General features: G+C 39.5%; 1 protein-coding gene across 1 annotated transcript in view; it reads left to right on the top strand.

Moving 5' to 3' along the window:
• The window catches only part of LOC139387064 (BMP/retinoic acid-inducible neural-specific protein 3-like), a 64194-nt gene that overhangs the window by 28901 nt on the left and 9014 nt on the right, over positions 1-26279 (top strand). Inside the window, exons 4-5 of the mRNA XM_071133047.1 lie at positions 4145-4250; positions 10615-10851. Coding sequence (XP_070989148.1) covers positions 4145-4250; positions 10615-10851 — 343 coding nt within the window. The remainder of the gene's footprint in view (positions 1-4144; positions 4251-10614; positions 10852-26279) is intronic.

Here is a 26279-nt window from a genome sequence, read left to right as displayed (position 1 = left end):
ATGCGTCCTCCAAAACATGACCCGTCAAACCTTGCTTCTTAACACCCGCCCAACCCGGAAGCCAGTCGCACCAATGTTTCGGAGAAAACACCACTCAACTGACAACGAGGTCAGCCTGCAGGCGCCCGGTCTGCCACAATGAGTTGCTAGAGCGCGATGAGCCAAGTAAAGCCCCCCCGGCCAAACCCTCCCCTAACCCAGATGACGTTGGGCCAATTGTGCGGCACCCAATGGGACTTCCGATCACGGCCAGTTGTGATACAGCCTGGGATTGAACTGGGGTCTGTAGTGATTCCTCTAGACCGCTGTGCCACTCGGGAGGCCTCAGATGTTTTTTATTAAACCAAGCAGAAAGAGCCATAGCTCTAGTACCTTAGTGGTGTACCATTTAGCCTATTAGATTCAATTGGGGTATTTTAGACTTTTTAATGATCAGACTTTAAATTATTTAGACAACATCCTGGTCAGCTAGTCATTCATATTGTTATTTAAATAGACAAATGTGTTACAGTTTATTTTAGATTCCTTTATTTTCTGAATATTTACCTGTGATGCTACATACCGTGTGGTGTAAGTTATTCTCTCTTACCAAATTGTGTCTTGTGTTCCCCAACCGTCTAGTTGCGTCTAGAGGACAAATGTCCCATTTGACCAATGGTACACTTGACTGTCATGACTACATACAGTACAATACCTTTATTTGTTATGACAATTGTCCTTGATGTATTGTGAGTAGGTTTGGCCATAGACTCCACTGAGAGCAAAATATAAAGATAATGATAGCAATATGACATGATCCCAGTAGCAGTACTATACTGTATATTTACAGCTTGGTTGTTAATTGATTGAACTACATTTAATTTAATCTACTTAAATAGTGCTTTTTGGACTGTACGATTATTTGTCAAGGTCTATAAAGTTACCATTAGCATTTCAGAGGACCGGTACCTTAATATTTGTCAGAAAGTTTCACAATGGTCTGTACTAGCTGTATGCATCTTAGCTAACTGGCAGACAGCAGGACTGTCTAAAAAACATAAGCTGCCAGGTCCGATTAAGCACCAGGAATCAGTGCTTTGAACAACACTGAGTATACAAAACATTAGGAACACCGACATGGTGAATCCAGGTGAACGCTATGATCTCTTATTGATGTCACCACTAAATCCACTTCAATCAGTGTAGATGAAGGGGAGGAGACAGGTTAATTAAAGAAGGATTTTTAAGCCTTGACACAACTGAGACATGGATTGTGTATGTGTGCTATTAACCACGTTTCCATCCCCAGTTTGTCAGTGTAAAGTCATACCGTACAAAAAAAATCCTGACAACTGTGACGGCAACCAACTGTGACGGTTTCTATGCAATTTTATAAATTCTGACAGATAATTTGTTTGTTTGTCATGTTGGGATCGTTTTTGTCTGTAAAACTAATTATGCAAGAAATGGTGGTGTTTTTTTTTTAATGAGCAAATATTGATATAATAACCATAATATCAAAGTAAACTTGTTATCACGCGATGACATGTTGTAGTGGGAGGACACACCAAATCTTGGGAAGCTATGCAATTTAAATTAGCTTTCAGATAAAATAAGTTATGATGGACTTCACAAGGTGGTGAAAGTGTATGGTATGAGCTTGATGCTCCTTTCCAATAAATGTCGAGGGTCTTATTCTGGTGAAAGGATGTTCGATGCTTGACTGCCATTTTGACAAATATAAAACATTCTCACTCTTATCAATTATATCATCATGTAGACTAGCCCACCTGCAGAGCCAACCGCACTATATCTGCGAGCTGTTGGCCAGAGGGCACATGCAAAGACTGAGTCAGCACATTTGCTATTTAACGCAACAGTTTTTGTAAAAAAACATAAGGAACACATAAGTGAAAAAGTATATATTTTGTACATTACATCATCATGCAGTGATTTTTTTAGTTTGGTGGAAACACACCACTAGTTGGAAAATGCTCTTATTTTCTTCATGCAGATTTTTTTATATTTGCATGAAAATCTGCCACCAATTGGATGGAAACCTAACCAGTCATGGGGTTGAACGGGCAAGAAAAAATATTGAAGTGCCTTTGAACGGGGTATGTAGGTGACAGCCGCACCGGTTTGAGTGTGTCAAGAACTGCAAAGTTGCCGAGTTTTTCACGTTCAACAGTTTTCTGTGTGCATCAAGAATGGTCCCCCACCATCACCCATAGGACATCCAGCCAACATGACACAACCGTGGGAAGCATTGGAGGCAACATGGGCCAACGTCCCTGTAAAATGCTTGTCCATGCCCCAACGAATTGAGGCTGTTCTGATGGCAAAAGGGGGTTCAACTCAATATTAGGAAGGTGTTCCTAATATTTTGTACACTCTGTGTATGTTATAGGACAGATTGATTAAGAAAATCACATGAAGCACTCTGCAAATACCTGGCTTCAGCCCTGCAGTGCTTCAAGATGAGAAGCTGCTGGTTACATTTTAGCAAAATTATCATCTCTAGTATGCGAGCCACCTGCTCCTCAATGCTCTGCCAACTGAGCTAATCATCCATGAGAGAGTGGGATGTGCTTGACCTGCCTGCGTACATGGCTTTAGGCTTTGTGGTTGTAATGAAACTTCTGGAGGAGGAATGAAATATATTATCTTACATAATGCAGGGGGACCATAAAGTACTTCAACTTATTTGGTATATATCACAGTAAGAAGAATGAAGTATAGTCCACAATACATAGCATGTAGTGCTGCACTGACTTGATATTGTTTGACAAGGGTCGATAGAAAAACAATATTTTACAATGAATCATCTGTAAAACACCTTATTTATTGAGTATTGTAGCTTACTGGCAGCATTTTTAGTCAAGAAATACAGTCTTACTCTCTTACATAACTGCGAGGAAGATTTGGAAGGAGATTTGCAAGGGAGGTTTATATTGATAGATGCAATAAAGAGATCGATTTACATAATATTGCCTTTTCACTGTTGCCTTTAACATTTTTGAGCTCCGTACTACAGTATATTATTCATATTTCATCGGTTTGGAGGAGAAGATTGACATGGATTAAAGTATTTTGTGAATGTTCACACTTGCACATTCTAATGTGGGCTCGCACCAACCTTAGCCCAGGTCTTGCTGGCCCTGTTACAGAGCAGGGTTAGCACCGACTTTTAGCCACAGAAACATAAACACACTGCCAAAATAGCCCGTGTGAAACGGGGTCAAGAACAACGCATAGAATTTTAACTTTCCAATCAGAAAAGCTGCATTTTATCCCTTAATTTGAGAACAAAGACTTGAAAAAAAAATAATAATCTGTGTGTTAGCTATGGCTAACAAAAACGGTTGCTATGCAGGCTGGCTAATGTCTTCTCCCTTAGCTAGCCAACTGCTCCAAAAACTCTACAGCTGGGAGGGCAGCAAATGCTCCATATTCATCTGTTTTAATGACTTTTCAATGTAAGGGATAAACACAGACGCTCACCTTGGAAATAATGGACGATGAAGCGGGACAAGGCAGACACAGCATTCTCTGTATAGGGGCGAGATCGCATTTTTTCAATGAAACATCGTTTCCGAGGTCGGACAGGCAGACAGCAAGGTTTATACAAACCATCACATACAATACTGTCTTTGATATATTCAGGTAAAGACAAGAGGATTCTAATATCCCATAACTCTTTGCACCACTATTCAACAAGGGACAAGCTATTACATTCGGGAATGACTGGGAGTGAATGGTAGTAGCACAGAAAGTTTGCCATCAAAGTGAAAAGTAAACACATTCGTAGTGAATATCAGCTAACTACTCAACAGTTTTACTGTCATTCCTATCCAGCCACATTTTTACTGGAATTCCTGACCGCTGGTCCCATGAATATTAATTTTTAATGAATTATTCCTTTGTCTTAATCTTACCATCTTCAATTTATTGCAGCTTTTACTCAGGTCATCTTCAACCTAGCTTTTACTTCCTGGCATGGGTACACTCAAAATGGCTGCCAGTCCACCCATTATGCCCTCATTGACTTGAATGGGGAAACCCTTTCTATTCATTCTATTTCTAAAGGTTAGACAACTAACAACCAGGTACATGATTCACCAGTAGGCATAATAAGGCATTAAAGTATCTCCTTGTTTCCTAGGTAACAGAAACTAGGACCGGGCCCCTCGGATGCAGTAACTATGACAGCCTTGATTCTGTTAGCTCTGTCTTGGTACACAGTCCTGAAAATAAAATACAGCTAAAAGGTAAGCTACTGTACTCCATTTTCTTAACAGTTTCTCTGTGTTCTATTATGTGTGTATAATATACTCATTATGTTCTTTGTTCTATGCTGCAAGACAAATGACTTGGAATCCACAAAAAATAGTTTTGCTGCCAAGAAGAAAAAATTACTTATTTAGTTTCAAATGATCATAAGTCTCCAACTTGATGTAAGGGAGTATTTTGGTGGAGAAACTTTCTTGCGTACAATAAACTCTCCAGGCAAAAGCTTTGGATTCCCCTTGAGTGCTTCACTGTTCTCGCCAGCTCTGATCTATACAACCAATGCCATATGATTTTGATAAGTGTATATCAGTGCTTCTAAGCTTAGCAGTGGGCTCTCATTCGTCATTCCTCAAGGCTATTCATTCAGGCTCTTTGACTTGTGAAATCATGCAGTATTGAATCTCAAATCATAGATCATATCTGTGAAGCAAGGTTTTGAAAATCCTGTTGTGTGGGATTATTTGGGGATGGATTCATCCATCTGCTGGGGACTGGCGCTTAAACGGTGTATAAAATAAGCTTTGGTAACGTCCCAAAATGGTACCAATTCCCTACATAGTGCACTACTTTTGACCAGGTAAAGGGAATAGGGTGACATTTTGGACACAGGCTTTGAGTGCTGCTTCCATAACCTGGCTCCTAGCAGGTCCAACCAGCAGGTCCAACATGGCTGTACTGCTCAAACAACAGAGGCTAGACAATAGGGAATTGGGCAAATATCAGACATAATGAGGCCCAGATGGCCAGGACACAGTCCAAGGATGGAGGAACAAAATCTCCATACGCTAAGCCTTCATTCCCATAAACACCACAGGGATGGCTAACAACAAGGAATAGTTTAAAGACCATCTTATGGGCCAAAACGTAAACTATGGTAAAGCTAGGGTTAGATGGAATAGCTAGGGTCTTACTGTAGACAGTAAGAACAGATGCGGCTTAAATACTCTAACAGAAGAAAAGCATTGATGGCAAGTGGCTAAGGACTATTGCGGAGATTTAATCCTGTTAATTTTATAAGCCATTTACATTACATGACCAAAGTATGTGGACTACTCGCTCATTAATGTCTTAATCGAAATTACAGGCTTGCCTCTTATCCGCTCATCATTCCCTTATGCCATAGTTTGTACATCTCAATTGTTATATACAGTAGGTCTATCTTATTCATGAATGATTTCATAGTTTTGCTTATTTGTGTATTATAATTAGCTCATGTGCTTTTCTTCATGAGGAGGGGATTCTATATGTTGTTGGGTCTGTAACCATGTTTGCCAGTGCCACATTTTTTTTTCAACAAAAAGTTCAGTAATAGACCCATGTTATTCCAGTTGATATTGCAAGGGTTGTTTTGTTTACGCAATGTGCTGTCTGTGCGCCGGTATATGGTCTATTATTATAGATCCTTGTGATTGTTCTTTCCTTCCTTTTTAGACCATAGGCCTAATAAAATAATCAAATGTTGTGTAGTGGCTTTGCTGGCATGCATCTAAACAAATTGGTTGAGTTTGCCCCACCAAGATTTACATGCTAAAAATCGCCACTACCCCAATTTATTAAGCTTTTTAGGGATAAGAAAATGATCATACCTAGGCTAGAGTAACACAATGCAATAATGTATTTTCTTTATTTTTTCTAGTGAGCAAAGAGTTATAGTCTAGGCTGTAAACTGCAGTGAATATGCCATTTCAATAACCGCTAAAAAGCTCTGCGTTTTGAATGCATGATTCATTACGAAAATAATAATAATCTAGCCTAGGCCTGATTAGGCAAACATTTGGATCAGTAATGGGTATTTTCTCGACAGTAAAGGCACATTAGCAGGCTAGTCATAGTGTGTATTTTGTGTATCGGCGTTAACAGATAGGCCTACCATCTGACAATATAGCCTTCTCATGCTCTGTTTGCCAGTTATTTAGGCCATCTTACCATGCCTTCTCTCCTTTCCGAGCGGACTTGCTCACCTAGAACCAAGAATGCTTCAACAGAACAAGGTTTTGATAAGTTGTCAATTTTTTATCGTCGGAGGGGGGGGCCTTGCGGCCGGGTAAGCGACTGCTTATTTAGCTTCTGCCTAGAGCCGGCTCTGCTTCAGAGCATCACACGTCTGGCTAAGCTTTATTTCAAGAGGAAAGAAATAGATAAGCAAGTGACAGTGATGACAATCTCTCTAATCCAATAGTGAAGCCAAGTCTAAGCATCGTGAACACTGGAGAAAAGATGATGAAGGACTGGAAAAAGCAGTTGGTATCAAGAAGTGAAAAGAAGTGCATATCTACTGGTCTCTCCCTGCACAATGTATAATTCATGAAAACAAAGTCCAAGGGTATATCCTCCAAAGATCTTCCTCACCTCATGTTCTGAAGGTGTAACACTGTAAATTGAAATGTTCAATCCAGGATTTTGTTTACTTTGTGGTGCAGGGCTTATCTAAAACTGTGGGATATATTTTTATGTTTGTCTTATCCCTATATTAAATACATTGATGACTGTACAATGCCATTTCAGCTATTGTTTACGTGAAGTGCACTAAAAAAGCTATCTACAGGCAGGAAACCTAAATCTTTGGTTCACCTCTCTGGTAGCCCAAGAGCAATTGTAAATTGAAAATTGGCTTACCATGATGTATAAGCCACAACCATGACAAAATGCATAAATCAATCCACATATTTAAATGATAGGGTTATTTATCAATCTCACTGTATTTGCATCTAATTAAACCATCAAACAGTGCATATTGGTCACTATATTAAGCAAATGGTTTAGAGTCTATAAGGATGCCAGGAACAAAAATTGTGTTTATATTATCTTGTCTTTTTTAACCAAGGAAAATGTGATCATTCAATTCTTAATCTTCATTAGAGGAAGCCGACACCCAAAAAGTATTTTACGGCACTGTAGAAATATTTAACGATAATCTACCTTTTTCAAATTCATATTAAATTGAAGTAGATTACCATTATAAGGTTACTAGAAAACAAACAATCACAGCTAATCCCATTTCAGACTCCTATTATTCATTGCAATGGAAAAGCCCATGTGGTTCAATAATAATATGAAATCCCAGAGGTTAATGCCAGTCTAATAAATTTAATATTTTCCAATTCTTTAAAAGTAGGCTGTAGGGTCGTCTGCAGACAAGCATTTCAGCGAACACTAATTTGCTTCGAACACCCACGACAGAAATGTCACCACAAGTCAAACAAGCACAAAGTAGTGTGAGGAGAGGAATGAGCTCAGAGCATTCTCTTCCTTCAGCCATCGCTAATTATAAACGCAGCTTGTGCCAATTTCCAGCGCCTTCCTCAGGTTTGACATTTAAATTGCCAACCCACTTAATACCGCCGTCTCCTGAAGGAAGCCCACTGCTGACAGATACCCTGTAACTACTGAGAGATGGTTGAAAATCTGTGTGACAGTATTTTTTTCAGATTGAGTGTGTGTGTGTGTGTGTGTGTGTGTGTGTTGAATTTTGTAACTTTCTTAGCTAAAGCATCTCTGCACTTCCAGCAAGACAAGTCATTAGCACAGGGAAAATAAATGAAATATGGGAAAGTATTGTTCTTGACAACTGAAGCTTGCAATTCCACAGAAAAGTACTCGTTGCACTCTCTCCCCCCCCCACCCCCACCCCCCCCCCCCCCCCCCACCCCAAAAAAAAGTGGCAGAGATGGAAGGGCTGAGGTGAAGAGGCTGTTATTTAGCCGTCTCACAAATTAAAGCCCATTTCTGCCAGATAGCTCTCCCATTGGCTCACAGAACCTGTCAGCCGCCAAGGCAGGAAGACTGTGACTAATTGTGTCTGCTCTTCACTATTCAAAAAGTAAATACCAAGGAACACACATAAATATTCATAATAAGGCACACGGATTGACTCCACTCTTGAAACATTTCCAAAGTGTTGAAAACTGAGAGGAAGCCTTTGTCACAGCTAACATGATCATTAGATTCCAAACACCCACAGCTGAGCTTCTGACTAAACAAAACCATTAGGGAAATTGAGAAAAAGCAGACAATTTAATACATATTATTGAACTCTCTGCAAGGTTATTGATATGTATTGATCAGAAAAAGATGTTACCATTTAAAACAGATTATGGGTTTTCAAATGATGTGTGATTTAAAATTGGACGGTATCTTTATCAACATTGAATATCACCTATTTTAGGTGCATGTACAGTGCATTCGGGAAAGTATTCAGACCCGTTTACTTTTTCCACATTTTGTTATGTTAGTCTTATACTAAAATTGATTAAATAGTTTTTTTCCCTCCTCAATCTACACAAAATACCCCATAATGACATTTTTGCAAATGTATAAAAAATTTAAAACTGAAATATCACATTTACATAAGTATTCAGACCCTTTACTCAGTACTTTGTTGAAGCACCTTCAGCACCGAAAACAGTCTTGGGTATCCTTGGGTATAGGATACAGATCTGTAGATCCTCTCAAGCTCTGTCAGAGATGTTCGATCGGGTTCAAGTCCGGGCTCTGGCAGGGCCACTCAAGCACATTCAGAGACATACAAAGCCACTCCTAAATTGTCTTTACTGTGTGCTTAGGGTCGTTGTCCTTTTGGACGGTAAACCTTCACTCCCAGTCTGAGGTCCAGAGTGACCAATGGGTTCTTGGTCACCTCCCTGACCAAGGGCCTTCTCCCCCAATTTCTCAGTTTGGCCGGGCGGCCAGATCTTGGAAGAGTCAATGGTGGAAAAAGTACCCAATTGTCATACTTGAGTAAAAGTAGAAAATGACTCAAGTAAAAGTAAAAGTCATCCAGTAAAATACTACTTGAGTAAAAGTCTAATACTTTAGTAAAAGTCTACTAGTATTTGGTTTTAAATATATTAAGTATCAAAAATAAATGTAATTGCAAAACTATACATAAGTATCAAAGTAAAAGTATAAATAATTTCAAATTCCTTATATTAAGCAAACCAGACGGCACAATGTTCTTGATATCCAAGGGCACTCTCCAAAACTCAGACATAATTTACAAACAAAGCATTAAGCATGTTTAGTGAGTCTACCAGATCAGTCGCAGAAGGGATGACCAGGGATGTTGACTTGATAAGTGCATGAATTGGACCATTTTTCTGTCCTGCTAAGCATTCAAAATGTAAGAGTACTTTTGCGTGTCAGGGAGAATGTATGTAGTAAAAAGTATGTCATATTCTTTAGGAATGTAGTGAAGTAAAAGTTGTCAAAAATATAAATAGTAAAGTAAAGTACAGATACCCCAAAAAATGACTTAAGTATTTTATACCACTGGGAAGAGTCTTGGTGGTTCCCAACTTCTTCCATTTAAGAATAATTGAGGCCACTGGGTTCTTGGGGACCTTCAATGCTGCGGACAATTTTCAGTACCGTTCACCAGATCTGTGCCTTGACACAACTGTCTTGGAGCTCTACGAACAAGTCCTTTGACATAATGGCTTGGTTTTTACTCTGAAATGCACTGTCAACTATGGGACGTTATATTGACAGGTGTGTGCTTTTCCAAATCATGTCCAATCAATTGAATTTACCACGCGGACTCCAATCAAGTTGTATAAACATCTCAAGGATGATCAATGGAAACAGGATGCACCTGATCTCAATTTCGAGTCTCATAGCAAAGGGTCTGATACTTATGTAAATAAGGTATTTAAGTTTGACATTTTTAATACATTTGTAAACATTTCTAAAAACTTGTTTTCACTTGTCATTATGGGGTATTGTGTGTAGATCGATGAGGAAAACATTTAATTTAATTAATTTTAGAATAAGGCTGTAACTAAACAAAATTTGGAATGAGTCAAGGGGTCTGAATTCTTTCCGAATGCACTGTATATCAAGTGTAAGCCTGTCTCATGCAGTAAAGGACATTTGTGCAGGCATATATACAGAGCATGTTCTGATGGGTGGCATTGTTTAATAGAACTGTTCCATCAAAACATTAGTCTCAAATAGCATCCGATTACCTATGTATTGCACATCTTTTGACCAGGGCCCATGCCTCCCCTCATTCTAACATTGTAGGCGCATCATTTCATAACCTTGACCATCTACACTCTGGATTTTGTTTGGCATTCTCTGCCATATCTCTGAGATGTGTGGTCTTTATACCTAATTCTCAATTACTAGCAACTAAGTTCCTTTGTCTTGCAGTGGCTACAATAAACAACTCAATTATAGTAATTCCCATCTCATTTTTAGACTTTTGCTCTCACTATGGAGACATATGAGGGATAAAGGGGACATATTGCTTTGTTTTGAACATGAACTTCATGTAACTTGAAGGCACTAAAATATCATATTTCATCAATGACAAGATGCTATAATATTCTCCTCTGTATTCAGGTTTACAGGATGTCCTTCCAGAATTCCTCCGGAACCGTTTTGTGGAGGCTGCTCTCAGCTATGTGGCATGCAACTCTGAGGGGGAGCTTTTGTGTCGTAACAATGACTGCTGGTGCCGCTGCTCTGCCAAGTTCCCAGATTGTAACTGCCCCTTTGCTGATATTAAAGTCATGGAGGAAAATCTGCACAAAAGCAAGGAATCCTGGACCAACTTCAACACCGAATTCATGGAATCAGGTGGGCTATTTGTTTCAGTTGTTTGTTATTCATTTCTGTCAAGCTGGATTTGAAAGCTATTGGGAGGAGCAGGACACAGGTGTGCGATAAAATGGGCAAGAAAAAAATATTTTTAAAATCCAAAAATGGCGAGAACTATTTAGCTCAAAATCAACAAACATCTAGCTCATGCCCTGAATACGTGGTTTGAGATCGGAGGCAGGTCGTTTTCTCCATTGCTTTTGTTTCTCTACCATCTATCTGCAAGAGAGGGCTTCTATCCATCTGTTGGATTCTGTATAATATGGAAAGTGCATTCTGAGTGACGTTTTGAAGGCATAGACATGCTCCTTGAATTCACTAAACATCATTTTGACAGCAATAGCAGAGCAGCTCTCACATTAAATCTTTATAAAATGCTGCGTTGTTGACAAGCTACAGAAAAGGAGAAATATGTTTCCTCATAATTACAACATATTCTTTTACTGCTGATGTTGTTTTTGTCTGAAGCCTAACTTGAGCAATTTGTCACGATAATGAGCAAATTACCTCTTAATTTTTGGGGGGATGGTTGAGTGTCAAAGCAAGCAATATGCAAGACATATCTTAAAAGGTACACACACACACACACACACACACACACACACACACATACACCTAAAAGCAAGCCTGAAAATGCATTATGTACAATACAGAAGAAGGGAGTGACCTAAGCACTAAGCATTTTTAATGGGGCAGAGTTTGTCTTATTATGTCTCTTCGCTTGCCACTGAGCAAAGCATCCAAGACTCAGTGCTGCTGGCAAGAGTATGCTTACAGTCTGAATGTGAGGTTGAGCTGCAGTTCTGCTGAGATTAGTTGATAAATATTGTAGCGGGGGAAAACTAGAAATTGGTGGAGAGTGCTGGCACATCATGCACCCTTGGACCAAGTATTTCCCCCAGCCAAGGAATGATCCAATCAGAGAGATAAATCCTGCCTCCGTCTCCAAAGCCTCTCCTGCCCCACGTTGGTGCTTCAATGAAATCCCCCCCAAATCCCTTTAACTGTAGCACTTCACTCATCAAAATGCATATCTGCTTTCAGCAGGTGAAGTGGCTGGCTCGAGAGGACTAGTCCAGCCAAGGCAAAGCCTGGCTAGATGTATATTTACTCCAGTCATTAATTTGTTCCCATTGTCAGAAGGCTAGATGGGTTGGGAGTCTGGCAATATTAATAAGAGGACTTTGATTAGTGGTTCAGTAGCGAGGCCGGAAAACCCTATTGTATTTGTTTCCTTTGTATTGCCAGGAGAAATTGGACACCGCCCTAGGATGAGCTACTTCTGTACTCCTTACCACGCTTGTCAAATATCAGAACTCAAAATCATGCAATATGCTTTTGAAATATTTAGATTTTTTTAAATGATTTTGACTACTTTAAACATCTTCTCCAGAATTGCTAAACAGACTGGAATGAAATATGGTATATAACCTCTATGGGTGGACATCTTGAAACGCAATATTTTCCAAGACTAGAGCACAAACAATATGTCTACCAGTGGTGGTTGGTGCCGTTTAAAATGAGGGAGGAAGATTTTTTTATATGAACATGGCCTTATTTCTATTACAGAATATTGGATGACTGTCATTCATATTCCATTCACCCAGCTCAATGTAACATCGATAGGTTTAGGCTACTACATGATACTTGAATTTCCAATTTACCCATCATGAGGTTGCTACAACCTATGAATTAAAGTTTACAACATAGAGAGAATTTTGAGTAATCAAGGTGAGACAGAGACACATTCAATACCGCCTTGCACATTCTTGCCTGTATCTAGCTGATCTAGGGAGTAATCATTAGTCCAACATTTGCTAATGTAAATTTCTGTTGGCCAAATACAGGTATTTTTTATCCCTGTTTTGTTCTGTTTGCTTCCGTTTAAGAAAAAAATGTCAATTCACTTTCATAGCAGCCACATAAAAACAGCTTCATCACTTTGCTTGTTGTATATATAATTCCTTCTCGCAACTATCTATGCGCTCTCCTCCTCTTAACTTTTCCCTTCGCTTGTGGACTTCAGTGCACTACACATCAGCTGTCTGTGACCAGGAAAAAAACTTTCCAAGCCAAACCTTCATATCATGACTGCTATAACTGCTACACACAGCCTACATCATTGTCACGTCATAGTCAACATAGCTACTAGAACTAACGCATTAGTAAACCCACTAATTACAATCATGCAGTACAGTGTACAGTCAAAAGCAGTTTCGCAACTACACTGGTGGGCCCCGGTGGCAATACATTAATAAAACCAAAAGCTTACCTTGACTTGGAAGACTTACATTGTTGGATTGCCATAGCCAGCTAGCTAACATAGCATCCCTCTCTGTTTCAGCCAGGTGTTAACCTCTGGCTACACCATGGTGCTAACCTACAGAGTACTGCTGAGGCTTTAGTAGAACATCACATTTTATTAGTCACATACACATGGTTAGCAGATGTTATTGTGAGTGTAGCGAAATAGTTCCAACAGTGTAGCAATATCTAACATGTAATCTAACAATTCCACAACAACTACCTAATACACACACATCTAAAGGAAAGGAATGTACATATATATAGATGAGCAATAACAGAGTGGCATAGGCAAGATGCAATTGATGGTATAAAATACAGTATATAGTGTACATGTGAGATGAGTAATGCAAGATATGTAAACATTATTAAATGTGGCATTATTAAAGTGACTAGTGATTGATTTATTAAAGTGGCCAATGATTTCAAGTCTGTATGCAGCCTCTCTGTGTTAGTGATGGCTTTTTTACAGTCTGATGGCCTGGAGAAAGAAGCCTGGAGAAAGAAGCTGTTTTACAGTCTCTCGATCTCCTTTGTTTTGTTGTACTGATCTCGCCTTCTGGATGGTAGCAGTGCCTCGGTTGGTTGCTGTACTTGATGATCTTTTTTGCCTTCCTGTGATTTCGGGTGCTGAATGTGTCCTGGAGGGCAGGTAGTTTACCCCTGGTAATGCGTTGTGCAGACCACACCACCGGTCGGTGATACAGTCCGACAGGATGCTATCAATTGTGCAACTGTAAAAGTTTGTGAGGGTTTTAGGTGACAAGCCAAATTTATTTTGCCTTTTTAGGTTGAAGAGGCAATGTTGCAATGTGGACCATTTCAGTTTGTCCGTGATGTGTACGCCGAGGAACTTAAAACGTTCCACCTTCTCCACTACTGTCCCGTAGATGTGGATAGGGGGGTGCTCCCTCTGCTGTTTCCTGAAGTCCACGATCATCTCCTTAGTTTTGTTGATGTTGAGTGAGAGGTTGCTTTCCTGACACCACACTCTGAGTGCCCTCATCTCCTCCCTGTAGGCTGTCTTGTCATTGTTGGTAATCAAGCCTACTACTGTTGTGTCGTCTGCAAACTTGATGATTGAGTTGGAGGTGTGCATGACCACGCAGTCATGGGTGAACAGGGAGTACAGGAGGGGGCTGAGCACACACCCTTGTGGGCCCCAGTGTTGAGGATCACCGAAGTGTAGATGTTATTTCCTACCTTCACCACCTTGGGGCGGCCCGTCAGGAAGTCCTGAACCCAATTTCACAGTGCGGGGCTGAGACCCAGGGCCTCAAGCTTAAGGATGAGCTTGGAGGGTACTATGGTGTTGAATGCTGAGCTGTAGTCAATGAACAGCATTCTTACATAGGTATTCTTCTTGTCCAGATGGGATAGGGCAGTGTGCAGTATGATGGCTATTGCATCGTCTGTGGACCTATTGGTGCGGTAAGCAAATTGAAGTGCGTCTAGGGTGACAGGCAAGGTGCATGTGTTATGTTCATTGACTAGACTCTCAAAGAACCTCTCCTCCGGAGGCGTTGTTTTGGGTCAGCCTCTGGAATCAGTTCAAATGCCCTAGTCATTCGGACAAAGGATCCGCTTTGGGAAAGTCATATTCCTGGTTGTAGTGCTGGTAAGTTGACATCGCTCTGATATCCAATAGTTCTTCCCTGTTGTATGTAATAAGACTTAAGATTTTCTGGGCTAACAATGTAAGAAATAATAAATTAAAAAAACTAAACACTGGAAGCGAGGCAGTCCTCTCTGTCGGCGCCAACTTGATATCTCTTATCTCTCTGCTTTCAGTTCCACTCGGACAGTACTGACGTGCTGCTATCATTGCAAAACAGTGCGTTTTAATCACTTATTTGGTGATGTGAATATATTTAGTACAGTTTTATCTGAAAATGTATACTTTTTTAAATGTTTCACAATTTTTACTTTTATTAAATTCACTGAGGGTCCTCTCCTTCCTCCTCTGAGGCGCCTCCACTAATGTCCACTATAAGCCAATAAGCTTGTATGGATTGTTTTTCCTGCCCATGCGGCAAAACAGAGCCATACCCTACACGTTAACTAAACTCACCTCCCTGAGCATGCATGCAAAATTCCATGACTTTGAGTCACACAGATCAAAGATATACATATGTGTCCGTTATTGCGTCAACGTGTGGTCAATCTGAAAGTGCATGCATATGTTGAGTGCAGTTCTGTTACAATACAAATATCCATGTCTGAATAATATGCATTTATGTGCCAGACCACACCCAAGAGATGCTAGCCAGGTGTAAGGGCGTTCGTCTGTAGGAGGAAGAGAAGCGGACCAAAATGCAGCGTGTAGATTGCGATCCATGTTTTAATGAACAAATGTAAAACACGAATCAATACAAATACTACAAAATAAAGAACGTAATGAACGTAACGAAAACCTAAACAGCCTATCTGGTGAAAACACATAGACAGGAACAATCACCCACAAACACACAGTGAAACCCAGGCTACCTAAATATGGTTCCCAATCAGAGACAATGACGAACACCTGCCTCTGACTGAGAACCATATCAGGCTGAACATAGAAATAGACAAACAAGACATGAAACATAGAATACCCACTCAGATCACACCCTGACCAATCAAAACATAGAAAATACAAAGTAAACTATGGTCAGGGCGTGACACCAGGAAAATATTGCTCTGTTGCTTGAGATCCTAGATTGAAAAATATTGTATTGAGAGACCTTGTTCCATAGATGCCACATATCAAATTTCGTGCAGATCCGTCATTCGGTGCCAGAGGAGTAGTGTTTTAAGAAGTGATGGGGTAAAAATCGATACAGTTAATTATCTCAATATTATTTTGGACAATATTTGTTGTTGTTATTGCTATTTAGCGTTAACTAGCGCTAGTCGGAAGTCCCTGCGCCAAAAGTCCGGTATTTTTCATCCTATAGCTTGTTATTCGTCGACTTTTTAAATAGTTGGTTTATACCACTTATTTACATGACGGATCAAAACTCATTTCCTCAAGCTCTCTCTTGTCTCTCTGCATCAAACATATAGAGAGGAATATGTTTGGAACATCAAATCGCAAAATCGAATTGCAATACATATAGAATCGTGGGAATCGTGTTATTTGCAATACATATCGTGTTGGCACTTAAGTATCGTGATAATATCATATTGTGAGATCCAGAGGTGGCACCACAGGATGAAAAATGGTGTGGCAAAATGTTTGTGTCTTTTCTTGGGCCTGGAGTTTTTCCTGATCTCAGGACTTGGTCAGGTAAAAATCTGGGTCCTATTTGTAGGCTATGACAAAAGATTAGTATTATAGATAGCTTCCCTTTTCCTCTGTGCAATGACTATACGGCCTTTTGTTTTTCTTGTCTGGTCATGTGATTTGGAAACACTCCTGGAATCTGATATCAAAAGAGCCAGAGAACAACTTCCATGGACAACATACTCTGTAGTATAGTGTACTGGGGTTAAGCGTTATGCAAAGAATGGTTACAATATATTTAAATATTAATTTCACTCCATACACACACACACACACACACAATGTTAAGCAGTGGACTTTGAAAAATAAAAAAGACAGGTAGGTTTCAATGTAAAAAAGTATCAGATTTGTTCATCTGGTTACGGTGATCTTGTGCAATTATTAATTCTGTAAGGTTCATGTAAGGCAGGGTTATATTTAACACTATACACAGTAGACTTTGTAACAAAGAAATGTTTTATGTGTATGTATAAAAAAAAAAGCACTAACCTGCTGTTGCTGTCCTGGTCTCCATCTAGCCCACCAGAGGTTCGTTTCCATAGCAAAACGTTTTTCTATGACGGGAACTAATGAACATGTCTGGTAAACGCATTCGGTGCTGCTGCTTTGAAAGTACTGCGGCAAATGCTGTCTCGCCACTCGTTTTCCCTTAGTGTTTGTGGAAAATCCATCATGGTGGACCTTATGTGTCCTTGAGGCAAATTTGTTCCTTGTGAGGAGAGGGACCTATGTACTGAATGTCATGACTCTAGGTCAGACAGGGTGAGGGGTGTGACCTTTTAAATTTTGCATTTTAAACTGATTGTTATAGTGCCACCATGTGGCCAATTGACATGGCATTGCATGAATGTGTGCACACTTTACTATCCTTCAAGGTTAAACATCCTAAGCCTTAGCATCTCACAGGAATTTGCATGGGAATGTGCCATTTTGGAAAAAGAAGAAGAATAACCAATGGCAACAAATACAATAGGGTTTCACCCAGCTTTGCTGCTTGAACCCCTAAAAAAAACTGTTTATTGTACTGAAGGCCTTTACAAGAAGGGTTCATGAGTATATCCCAAACGGTACTCTATTCCCTATGCAGTGCACGACTTTTGATCATAGTCCTATGGGAATAGGGTGCCATTTGGGACGCAGCTCATGACCTCCTTGGGCAAAAGGAATTAAATAATTGAAAGGCTCCGCCCAATGTTTCATAACCGCTCTCATTAGTAAAGCAATTTCTACACAGATTTCTATGACTGACAAAGCAAAATCAGTCTCTCACGCTAGCACCCAGGCTAATCTAATATTAGTTGTATAGTTCTATAGTCAAATGAGTTACACTTGACTGTATGTAAATCTGCAACATACAAGCATTATGTAAATCTTAACAAATTTACCTTCTTGGATCTATTTTTTTATCCGACAAAAAGGACCTGTCAACACCTCCTTTTAACTACTGTGAAAGATGATGTGCAGAGCTGTAAATTCAGCCTGTAAAAGTCAAATATTCTCTTAGTGTTAGATTCACTATCCCTTCATGATACAGTGCAAATCGCTTAATTACCACAATGGTTCCATTATGTTAATTAAAAACATGCCTTCAAGTAACAGAGAGTTATTTGATACATGGTACCACCTACAAATAGTCTTGGCACTGCTTCCCCATCAAGACCTGCCAATTGAAATTTCACTGATGGCTTGCCCATTTCTGCTTTTATTACCTAAATAAAGCATGCACTGGAAGCAGTTAGATGTGTCACATGCACATTTTGAATGTGACAGATTTGTAATAACAACAAAAATACTTCTCCAGAAATTGATTTCTTTGGTTCAATAGCTGGCAACATTTCCTAACATCGTGGTATTTATTCAGGGGATTATTTCAGGGGATTACATTTGTCGGATGAACAAAACATCACTATATATCACCAAGGACATCCATGCATCTTCAATATTTAGCATTTTGTACATGTCTTACTGTTTGACTGATTTGTATTGCTTTTTTATCCCTACATTTTGACTGAATTGGATTAGAATGTGATATGCGTATCACACACACTGATTGGATGATAACACTGTCATAACGAAGATCAAGCATTATGTTGACACATGCAGGTAGATACTTCATCCATAGCTCAATAGTGCTTGACCAGCAGCTAAACCAATGTAATGCATATAGCCACAGAATTTGGCTATAATCTGCCATGTAAAAAATATTAATTCGCAAGATACTTAGCCTATGTACTGGTAGACGTTGCATGTTGCACATGCCAGTAATATGATTGGAGTTATAATTCTACCATGAACGTATGCTGATACAGTGCCACACAGATAAACACTTTGTAATCGTTAGTATACAGACTAAGAAATTGGGTCAAGCTTCACACAAGCACTACACAACACTACACACAGGCACTGGATTTAATAAATCTTCAGGTCAAAGATGAGGTTTGCCGAAGTTCTGAGTGTGCCACAAAGATCTGGAAATATGCACCCATTGTATTAATAGTTTTCTCGATACATTGAGGAATCGTGAGTTGAATATAGCAGGGCTTTGGGAATAGTTCCCTTTGGGATGCTACGATCTCTGTGATTTTGTATTCTGTGCAGACTTCACATGTTGATGCCGGAGGCACGTGAGTTCGCTTACATGATCGGAGACCATGCAGCACACGTCTGCCTTAAATCATGCAGCAGTGGCAGCAAACCAATTTTATAAAGGGTGCTATATTTCAAACGAGTCCAGAATTAAGTTGAAGATCATTTAGGCTACTGAAATTCTATACAAGCTTTTAAATGCTATTTAGAGAACAGCAAAAACAAGCAAAAATTACCCTTGCCATTATCACCTTGGCTGCTGTAGGTTCATTCACCTCAGTCGATCTACAAACACATAGCCTATTAGCTATACAATTGTAATGTTATACCCCTGAAAGGGAGGAAATATGAGAAATGATTCACGCTGACAAATAGCATCAGCAACAAAACAAACATTTATGACATTTTTACTGTATTATTTGTAATTTTATATCATTTCAATATAGGCCTATAATAAAGATAAGCCATGTGTCTTATTTTATTTAAGTTCCTAAATTGTTTGATAAGATTAGTACAGATTTTCTCAGGTGACCCCACTCTGTACTAACCTCTCTCTCTGCTTGCTTCCTCTCTCTCTCTCTGTCTCCTCTGCTTCCTTCTGCAAGCATTGCAGCCTGCCTCAGCCTTACCACTGAGCGCCACATCACTGTCTGTCTCCGTAGCCTAGTCTCTGTGAAGTTATTATGAGAATTTAGTAGAATATTTTTTGCTCCTTCTAAGGTAGGCTGCGTTTAACGTTAGCTTCTTACTTCATCCTTCTAGCTGGCTAAATAATACTAGCCAGACACGTTCAACATTACTGCAATATACAGTTGAAGTCAGAAGTTTACATACACCTTAGCCAAATACATTTAAACTCAGTTTTTCACAATTCCTGACATTTAAAGTAACAATGCCCTGTCTTAGGTCAGTTAGGATCACCACTTTATTTTCAGAATGTGAAATGTCAGAATAATGGGAGAGAGAATAATATGTTTCAGCTTTTATTTCTTTCATCACATTCCCAGTGGGTCAGAAGTTTACATACACGCAATTAGTATTTGGTAGCATTGCCTTTCAATTGTTTAACTTGGGTCAAATGTTTTGGGTAGCATTCCACAAGCTTCCCACAATAAGTTGGGTGAATTTTGGTCCATTCCTCCTGACAGAGATGGTGTAACTTAGTCAGGTTTGTAGGCCTCCTTGCTCACACACACTTTTTCAGTTAGGCCTCAAATTTTCAGTTCAGGTCTTTATGATGGCCACTCCAATACCTTGACTTTGTTGTCCTTAACCTCTAATGACTCCCCATCCCGCATGAGGGAGCGTAATCATCGACTGACACTAATTAGCATAACGCAACGGACATAAATATTCCTAGAAAATATTCCTATTCATGAAAATCACAAGTAAAATATATTGAGACACAGCTTAGCCTTTTGTTAATCACCCTATCTCAGATTTTCAAAATATGCTTTACAGCCAAAGCTAGACAAGCATTTGTGTAAGTTTATTGATAGCCTAGCGTAGCATTTTGTCCAGCTAGCAGCAGGTAACTTGGTCACGGAAATAAGAAAAGCAATCAAATTCAATTGTTTACCTTTGATGAGCTTTGGATGTTTTCACTCACGAGACTCCCAGTTAGATAGCCAATGTTCCTTTTTTCCCAAAATATTATTTTTGTAGGCGAAATAGCTCCGTTTATTCTTCACGTTTGGCTGAGAAATCGCCCGGAAATTGCAGTCACGAAAACGCTGAAAAATATTCCAATATTAGCTCCATAATATCGACAGAAAAATGGCAAACGTTGTTTATAATCAATCCTCAAGGTGTTTTTCAAATATCTATTCGATAATATATCCACCGGGACAATTGGTTTTTCAGTAGGACCGATTGGAATAATGGCTACCTGTATTTTACGTGAGAATCACTCTGGGAGCCATCAGGTGACCAGTTGCACAATGTAGCCGCTTACGGGTATTCTTCAACGTAAATGCGTAAAACTACGTCACAATGCTCTAGACACCTTGGGGAATACGGAGAAAAAGTAATCTGGTTAATAGCCCATTCACTGCTCAATAGGGACGCATTGGAACGCAGCGCTTTCCAAACATGAGGCACTTCCGGATTGGATTTTTCTCAGGCTTTCGCCTGCAATATCAGTTCTGTTATACTCACAGACAATATTTTTACAGTTTTGGAAACTTTAGAGTGTTTTCTATCCTAAGCTGTCAATTATATGCATATTCTAGCATCTTGTCCTGACAAAATATCCCGTTAACTACGGGAACATTATTTTTCCCAAAATTAAAATAATGCCCCCTAGTCACAAAAGGTACTTTGGAAGTATGCTTGGGGTCATTGTCCATTTGGCATCTATTTTGTGAAGTGCACCAGTCCCTCCTGCAGCAAAGCACCCCCACAACATGATGCTGCCACCCCTGTACTTCACGGTTGGGATGGTGTTCTTCGACTTGCAAGCCTCCCCCTTTTCCCCCAAACATATCATTATGGCCAAACAGTTCTATTTTTGTTTCATCAGACCAGAGGACATTTCTCCAAAAAGTCTGATCTTTGTCCCATGTGCAATTGCAAACCGTAGTCTGGCTTTTTTATGGCGGTTTTGGAGGAGTGGCTTCTTCCTTGCTGAGCAGCCTTTCCGGTTATGTCGATATAGGAATCCTTTTACTGTGGCTATAGATACTTTTGTACCTGTTTCCTCCAGCATCTTCACAGGGTCCTTTGCTGTTGTTCTGGGATTGATATGCACTTTTCACACGAAAATACATTCATCTCTAAGAGACAGAACGCGTCTCCTTCCTGAGTGGTGCGGTGGCTGCATGGTCCTATGGTGTTTATACTTGCTTACTATTGTTTGTACAGATGAACGTGGTACCATTAGGTGTTTGGAAATTGCTCCCAATGATGAACCAGGCTTGTGGAGGTTTACAATTATTTTTCTAAGGTCTTGGCTAATTTATTTTGATTTCCCCATGATGTCAAGCAAAGGGGCAATGAGTTTGAAGGTAGGTCTTGAAATACATCCACAGGTACACCTCCAATTGACTCAAATGATGTCAATTAGCCTATCAGAAGTTCTAAAGCCATGACATAATTTTCTGGAATTTTCCAAGCTGTTTAAAGGCACAGTCAACTTAGTGTACAGTGGGGCAAAAAAAGTATTTAGTCAGCCACCAATTGTGCAAGTTCTCCCACTTAAAAAGATGAGAGAGGCCTGTAATTTTCATCATAGGTACACTTCATCTATGACAGACAAAATGACAGACAAAATGAGAAAAAAAACTCCAGAAAATCACATTGTATGATTTTTAATGAATTTGTTTGCAAATTATGGTGGAAAATAATTATTTGGTCAATAACAAAAGTTGATCTCAATACTTTGTTATATACCCTTTGTTGGCAATGACAGAGGTCAAACGTTTTCTGTAAGTCTTCACAAGGTTTTCACACAGGTATTTTGGCCCATTCCAGGCCTCTCTCATCTTTTTAAGTGGGAGAACTTGCACATTTGGTGGCTAACTAAATACTTTTTTGCCCCACTGTATGTAAACGTCTGACCCACTGTAATTGTGATACAGTGAGTTTTAAATGAAATAATCTATCTGTAAACAATTGTTGGAAAAATTACTTGTGTCATGCACAAAGTAGATGTCCTAACCGACTTGCCAACACTATAGTTTGTTAACAAGACATTTGTGGAGTGGTTAGAAAAACAAGTTTTAAGGATTCCAACCTAAGTGTATGTAAACTTCCAAATTCAACTGTAAGTCTCTGCCGCCAGCTAGCCCCCTGACTGATTGATCTACTGTATTTATAAGCAACTATTTACCAGTTGTGCACTCATTCTCAGAGAGCCAGATTTTGTTTATTTTGGGGATGTCTGGAGACATGGCAGGAGTCTCAGGACGGGTTTAAAATTGCCGGACGGTTTTAAAACTGCAGCAGACACCTGCTCTCTAAGCCTATTTCAAACACCAGTTGAACGTTGCTACTCTCTTGAACAACTTTATGTCAGGCACCATACTTTCTTGTTCAATTGAATACATAAACATTGTGAGTTAAACTTTAAACTCTCTATTTTTGGCATGAAATGAATCCATCGTCAAACTTGACCGGTAAGCTCAGCAAAGTAGAACAGATGTGTGAGGAGGTGTTGTATGCTGAAATTAACAGGGTTTCTGTTCAATATCTGACTGCTTGCCACAAAGACATTGAGGTATAAATAGAATAGCAGACCGAGGCCTCTCCTCTCTCTTCTGCTGAAAGATAGGAGAGACCATGGCAGTTCATCTTCTACTATTGTTCACTCTGTGTGCCTGTTCATATAGGTGCGTCAAATCCACATGGGGTAATCTAGCGTGGTTTGGATGGATCCTTCAGCTCAGACTCCATTTCTCACCAGGATCGCCTGCAGAGATCCTTTGTAACAAATGGCACCGTTTTCCCTATATAGTGCACTACTTTTCACCAGAGCCTTATGGACCATTGTCAACAGTAGTGCACTATAGGAAAAAGGATGCGATTTGGGACGCACACATAAATTGTTCAGGGGAAAGGACCACATGCCCACTGTACAAAGGCAGCTGGAGGTGCATTACATGTCTCTGGGGGGTGGCTTATGTAATGTATACTCTCCCTTCATACTTTCTCGTTTCCTAGAATCTTTGCTCTCCCAAGGGACCTTTTCTGAAAATGTAGTTATGGGGATAGTATTAATCCTTCTTTTCTGCCTTAAGAGATAGAATCACTGCCTAGGTGAAGGTATAGCTTACATACAACTACCTCTCTGGGAAAATAAGTTTATAACATTTTCTGCCAAACAGGAAATAATGCTACATTATGTTGTAATATGAGCAGGTTTTACTTACGTGTATAACTTATACTTTTTTTGGACTATATTGGTGGTTTGTTGTAGCAAATTGAGCTAGTTGTAAACTTAAATGTTTTTACCGAAGCAATGTAATTGAAAAACATTAAACTGATTTCAGGGAAAATGTGTGAGTACAGATCAGCTCAGTAGCGAATAACAATGAACTTCCTTCTGTCTGTTTGCGACCATATGTATTCAACATGGACAGTTTGTGATGCCAAGGGTAGTCTCCACTGGCTCAATTAGATTCTGACTCACACTGTCGAGTCCAGCTCATCAAATGTCATAGTACTAAAGTGAGGATCTCATTAACAGTATTAAGCAGTTCATTTTCAGGTCTTTATAAAGGCAGTTTTATAAACACTAGCTATTGTGTGTGAGTAATATGTGGGCTGGTCCACCACAAGATTACAATGGCAAAATGTTACTTATTAGTCCAAATATGTAATTTAAAAAAAATCTATGTCATTTATATTTTTATTGCAAGTAAATAGCAAGACAGCTGTCTGTGCATGTCTATCAGAAGATAACGTTGAATGTGAATGTAAGTGTAGTAGAGTTGTGTAAGTTCAGTGGGACAGCTACCCATCAGGACAATAGAAAATGCCCTTCATACACTGAAGTTGAAGAGGTATTAAGAGTCCTTCATTACTCTGAATTTAATTGAAACAAAATGTGGTATTCATATATTCACAATACCCTATTAACGACACTAAGCTTTTCATAATTTTTCTATGTTTTAAAGGTTAAGCAAAAATAAAAAGTCAACTCAGTACATATAGCACTTTGGAAATCTTTCCCAATGGCTCAAATGTTCACAGTGCCAGCCACGGTACAGCAAGTCTCTCCCAGGTTGGTTCTTCCCTCTTGAGCTACTAAGTCCTAAGCCCATTGCTAAATGTAATGTGCGACATAAGCCTTGCAAACATTTCTATCTTTACTTTGCCCAAGGCCCAAAAAAATGATAGTGTGAGGAGAGACGAAACTTCCTTAAATTCCCTACCGTGAGAGCAACGATTTATAGCTTGCCACAAGCTCTTCATTGTCAGTGAAGTTTTACCTATAATTGCTACTACATCGCCATAGGACACTGTCTCGGAGCAAGGTACTCTCATATTCCTGCACTGCTGAAATACAAGTAAATGTACTGTGATCGATTTATAAAGACAAAAATGTGCATTTGTGGACCACGTATGGTTCATATGTGAGGACTGAGGAGCAAGGTCACTGCTTCCTCTTATTCCTGCATGAAGAAAAAATAAAGATTTACTATTAGAAAATGAATCGTGAACGGCATGTCAGTCAGAGGCAGTCTCCAGATTAGAGCAGTGACTTGGATTTTCTAACTGCATCCCAAATTACACCCTATTCCCTGTATAGTACACTACTTCTAACCAGAGCTCTATGTGCACTGATCAAAAGTGTTGCACTAAATAGGGAATAGGGTGTCATTTGGGATGCAGGCCTAGTCTCCACTGTTAATTTTCATAGGCCTTTCAACCTGCCCAGTAAGTCTTATCACAATCTAGTTTAAAAGTGAGAGTTCAATGTAGTTCAAACTCAGTGGTACAGCATAAATTAAGAAGTAATACTATTTTTGAAACAAAAATCAAAACCCAGATACAACTTAATACAAATCACAAGATAAGATGTGGGTCATGGGAGGGTCAGCCGCCTTCTATGGCAGCAATTTAAAAGCACCAGAAAATCAACTTGTAAAGTAATACAAGGTGAACGTTCTGTGGAAAGAAACAAAGCAAGTGCACACCTAAAAGATGTTTGATGGAGAAGAGGGAAATAACATGCTGTGAGTTTCCTCTGGTCTCCCATGGAAGGAAAGCAGTGGAATCAATGAACAATATTTAAAATAGTGTAACGATTCTCGTTGGTGGAAGGAGAGGAGGACCAAAATGCAAGCGTGGTAAGTGTTCGTCATATATAAATTGAAGAACTGAACACTACACAAAATAACAACGAAGAGAAACCGAAACAGTTCTGCCAGGTGAACAGACACTAAACAGAAATTAAACACCCACAACCAAAATGGGGAAAACAGGCTACCTAAGTATGATTCTCAATCAGAGACAACGAACGACACCTGCCTCTGATTGAGAACCATACTATGCCAAACACATAGAAATAGAACACCATAGAAAAAAGAACATAGATTACCCATCCCAACTCACACCCTGACCAACCTAACACAAAGACATAAAAGGAACTAAGGTCAGAACGTGACAGATAGGGAGATGCTGAGTCACATGTAGAATAGCTTTGTCATTCACAACTCTAAGACTATTGAAATTATTTGACAATATTGCATGTCCGCCTTACAAATAATCCTTCTGCCATAAAGGGAATTTAAGGGTAATGTTTGGTATA

This window comes from Oncorhynchus clarkii, chromosome 28 (genome assembly GCF_045791955.1).
Source record: "Oncorhynchus clarkii lewisi isolate Uvic-CL-2024 chromosome 28, UVic_Ocla_1.0, whole genome shotgun sequence".
Taxonomy (NCBI): Eukaryota; Metazoa; Chordata; class Actinopteri; order Salmoniformes; family Salmonidae; genus Oncorhynchus; species Oncorhynchus clarkii.
The sequence above is the reverse complement of the archived record's forward strand: the minus strand, read 5'-3'. Positions and strand labels throughout refer to the sequence as shown.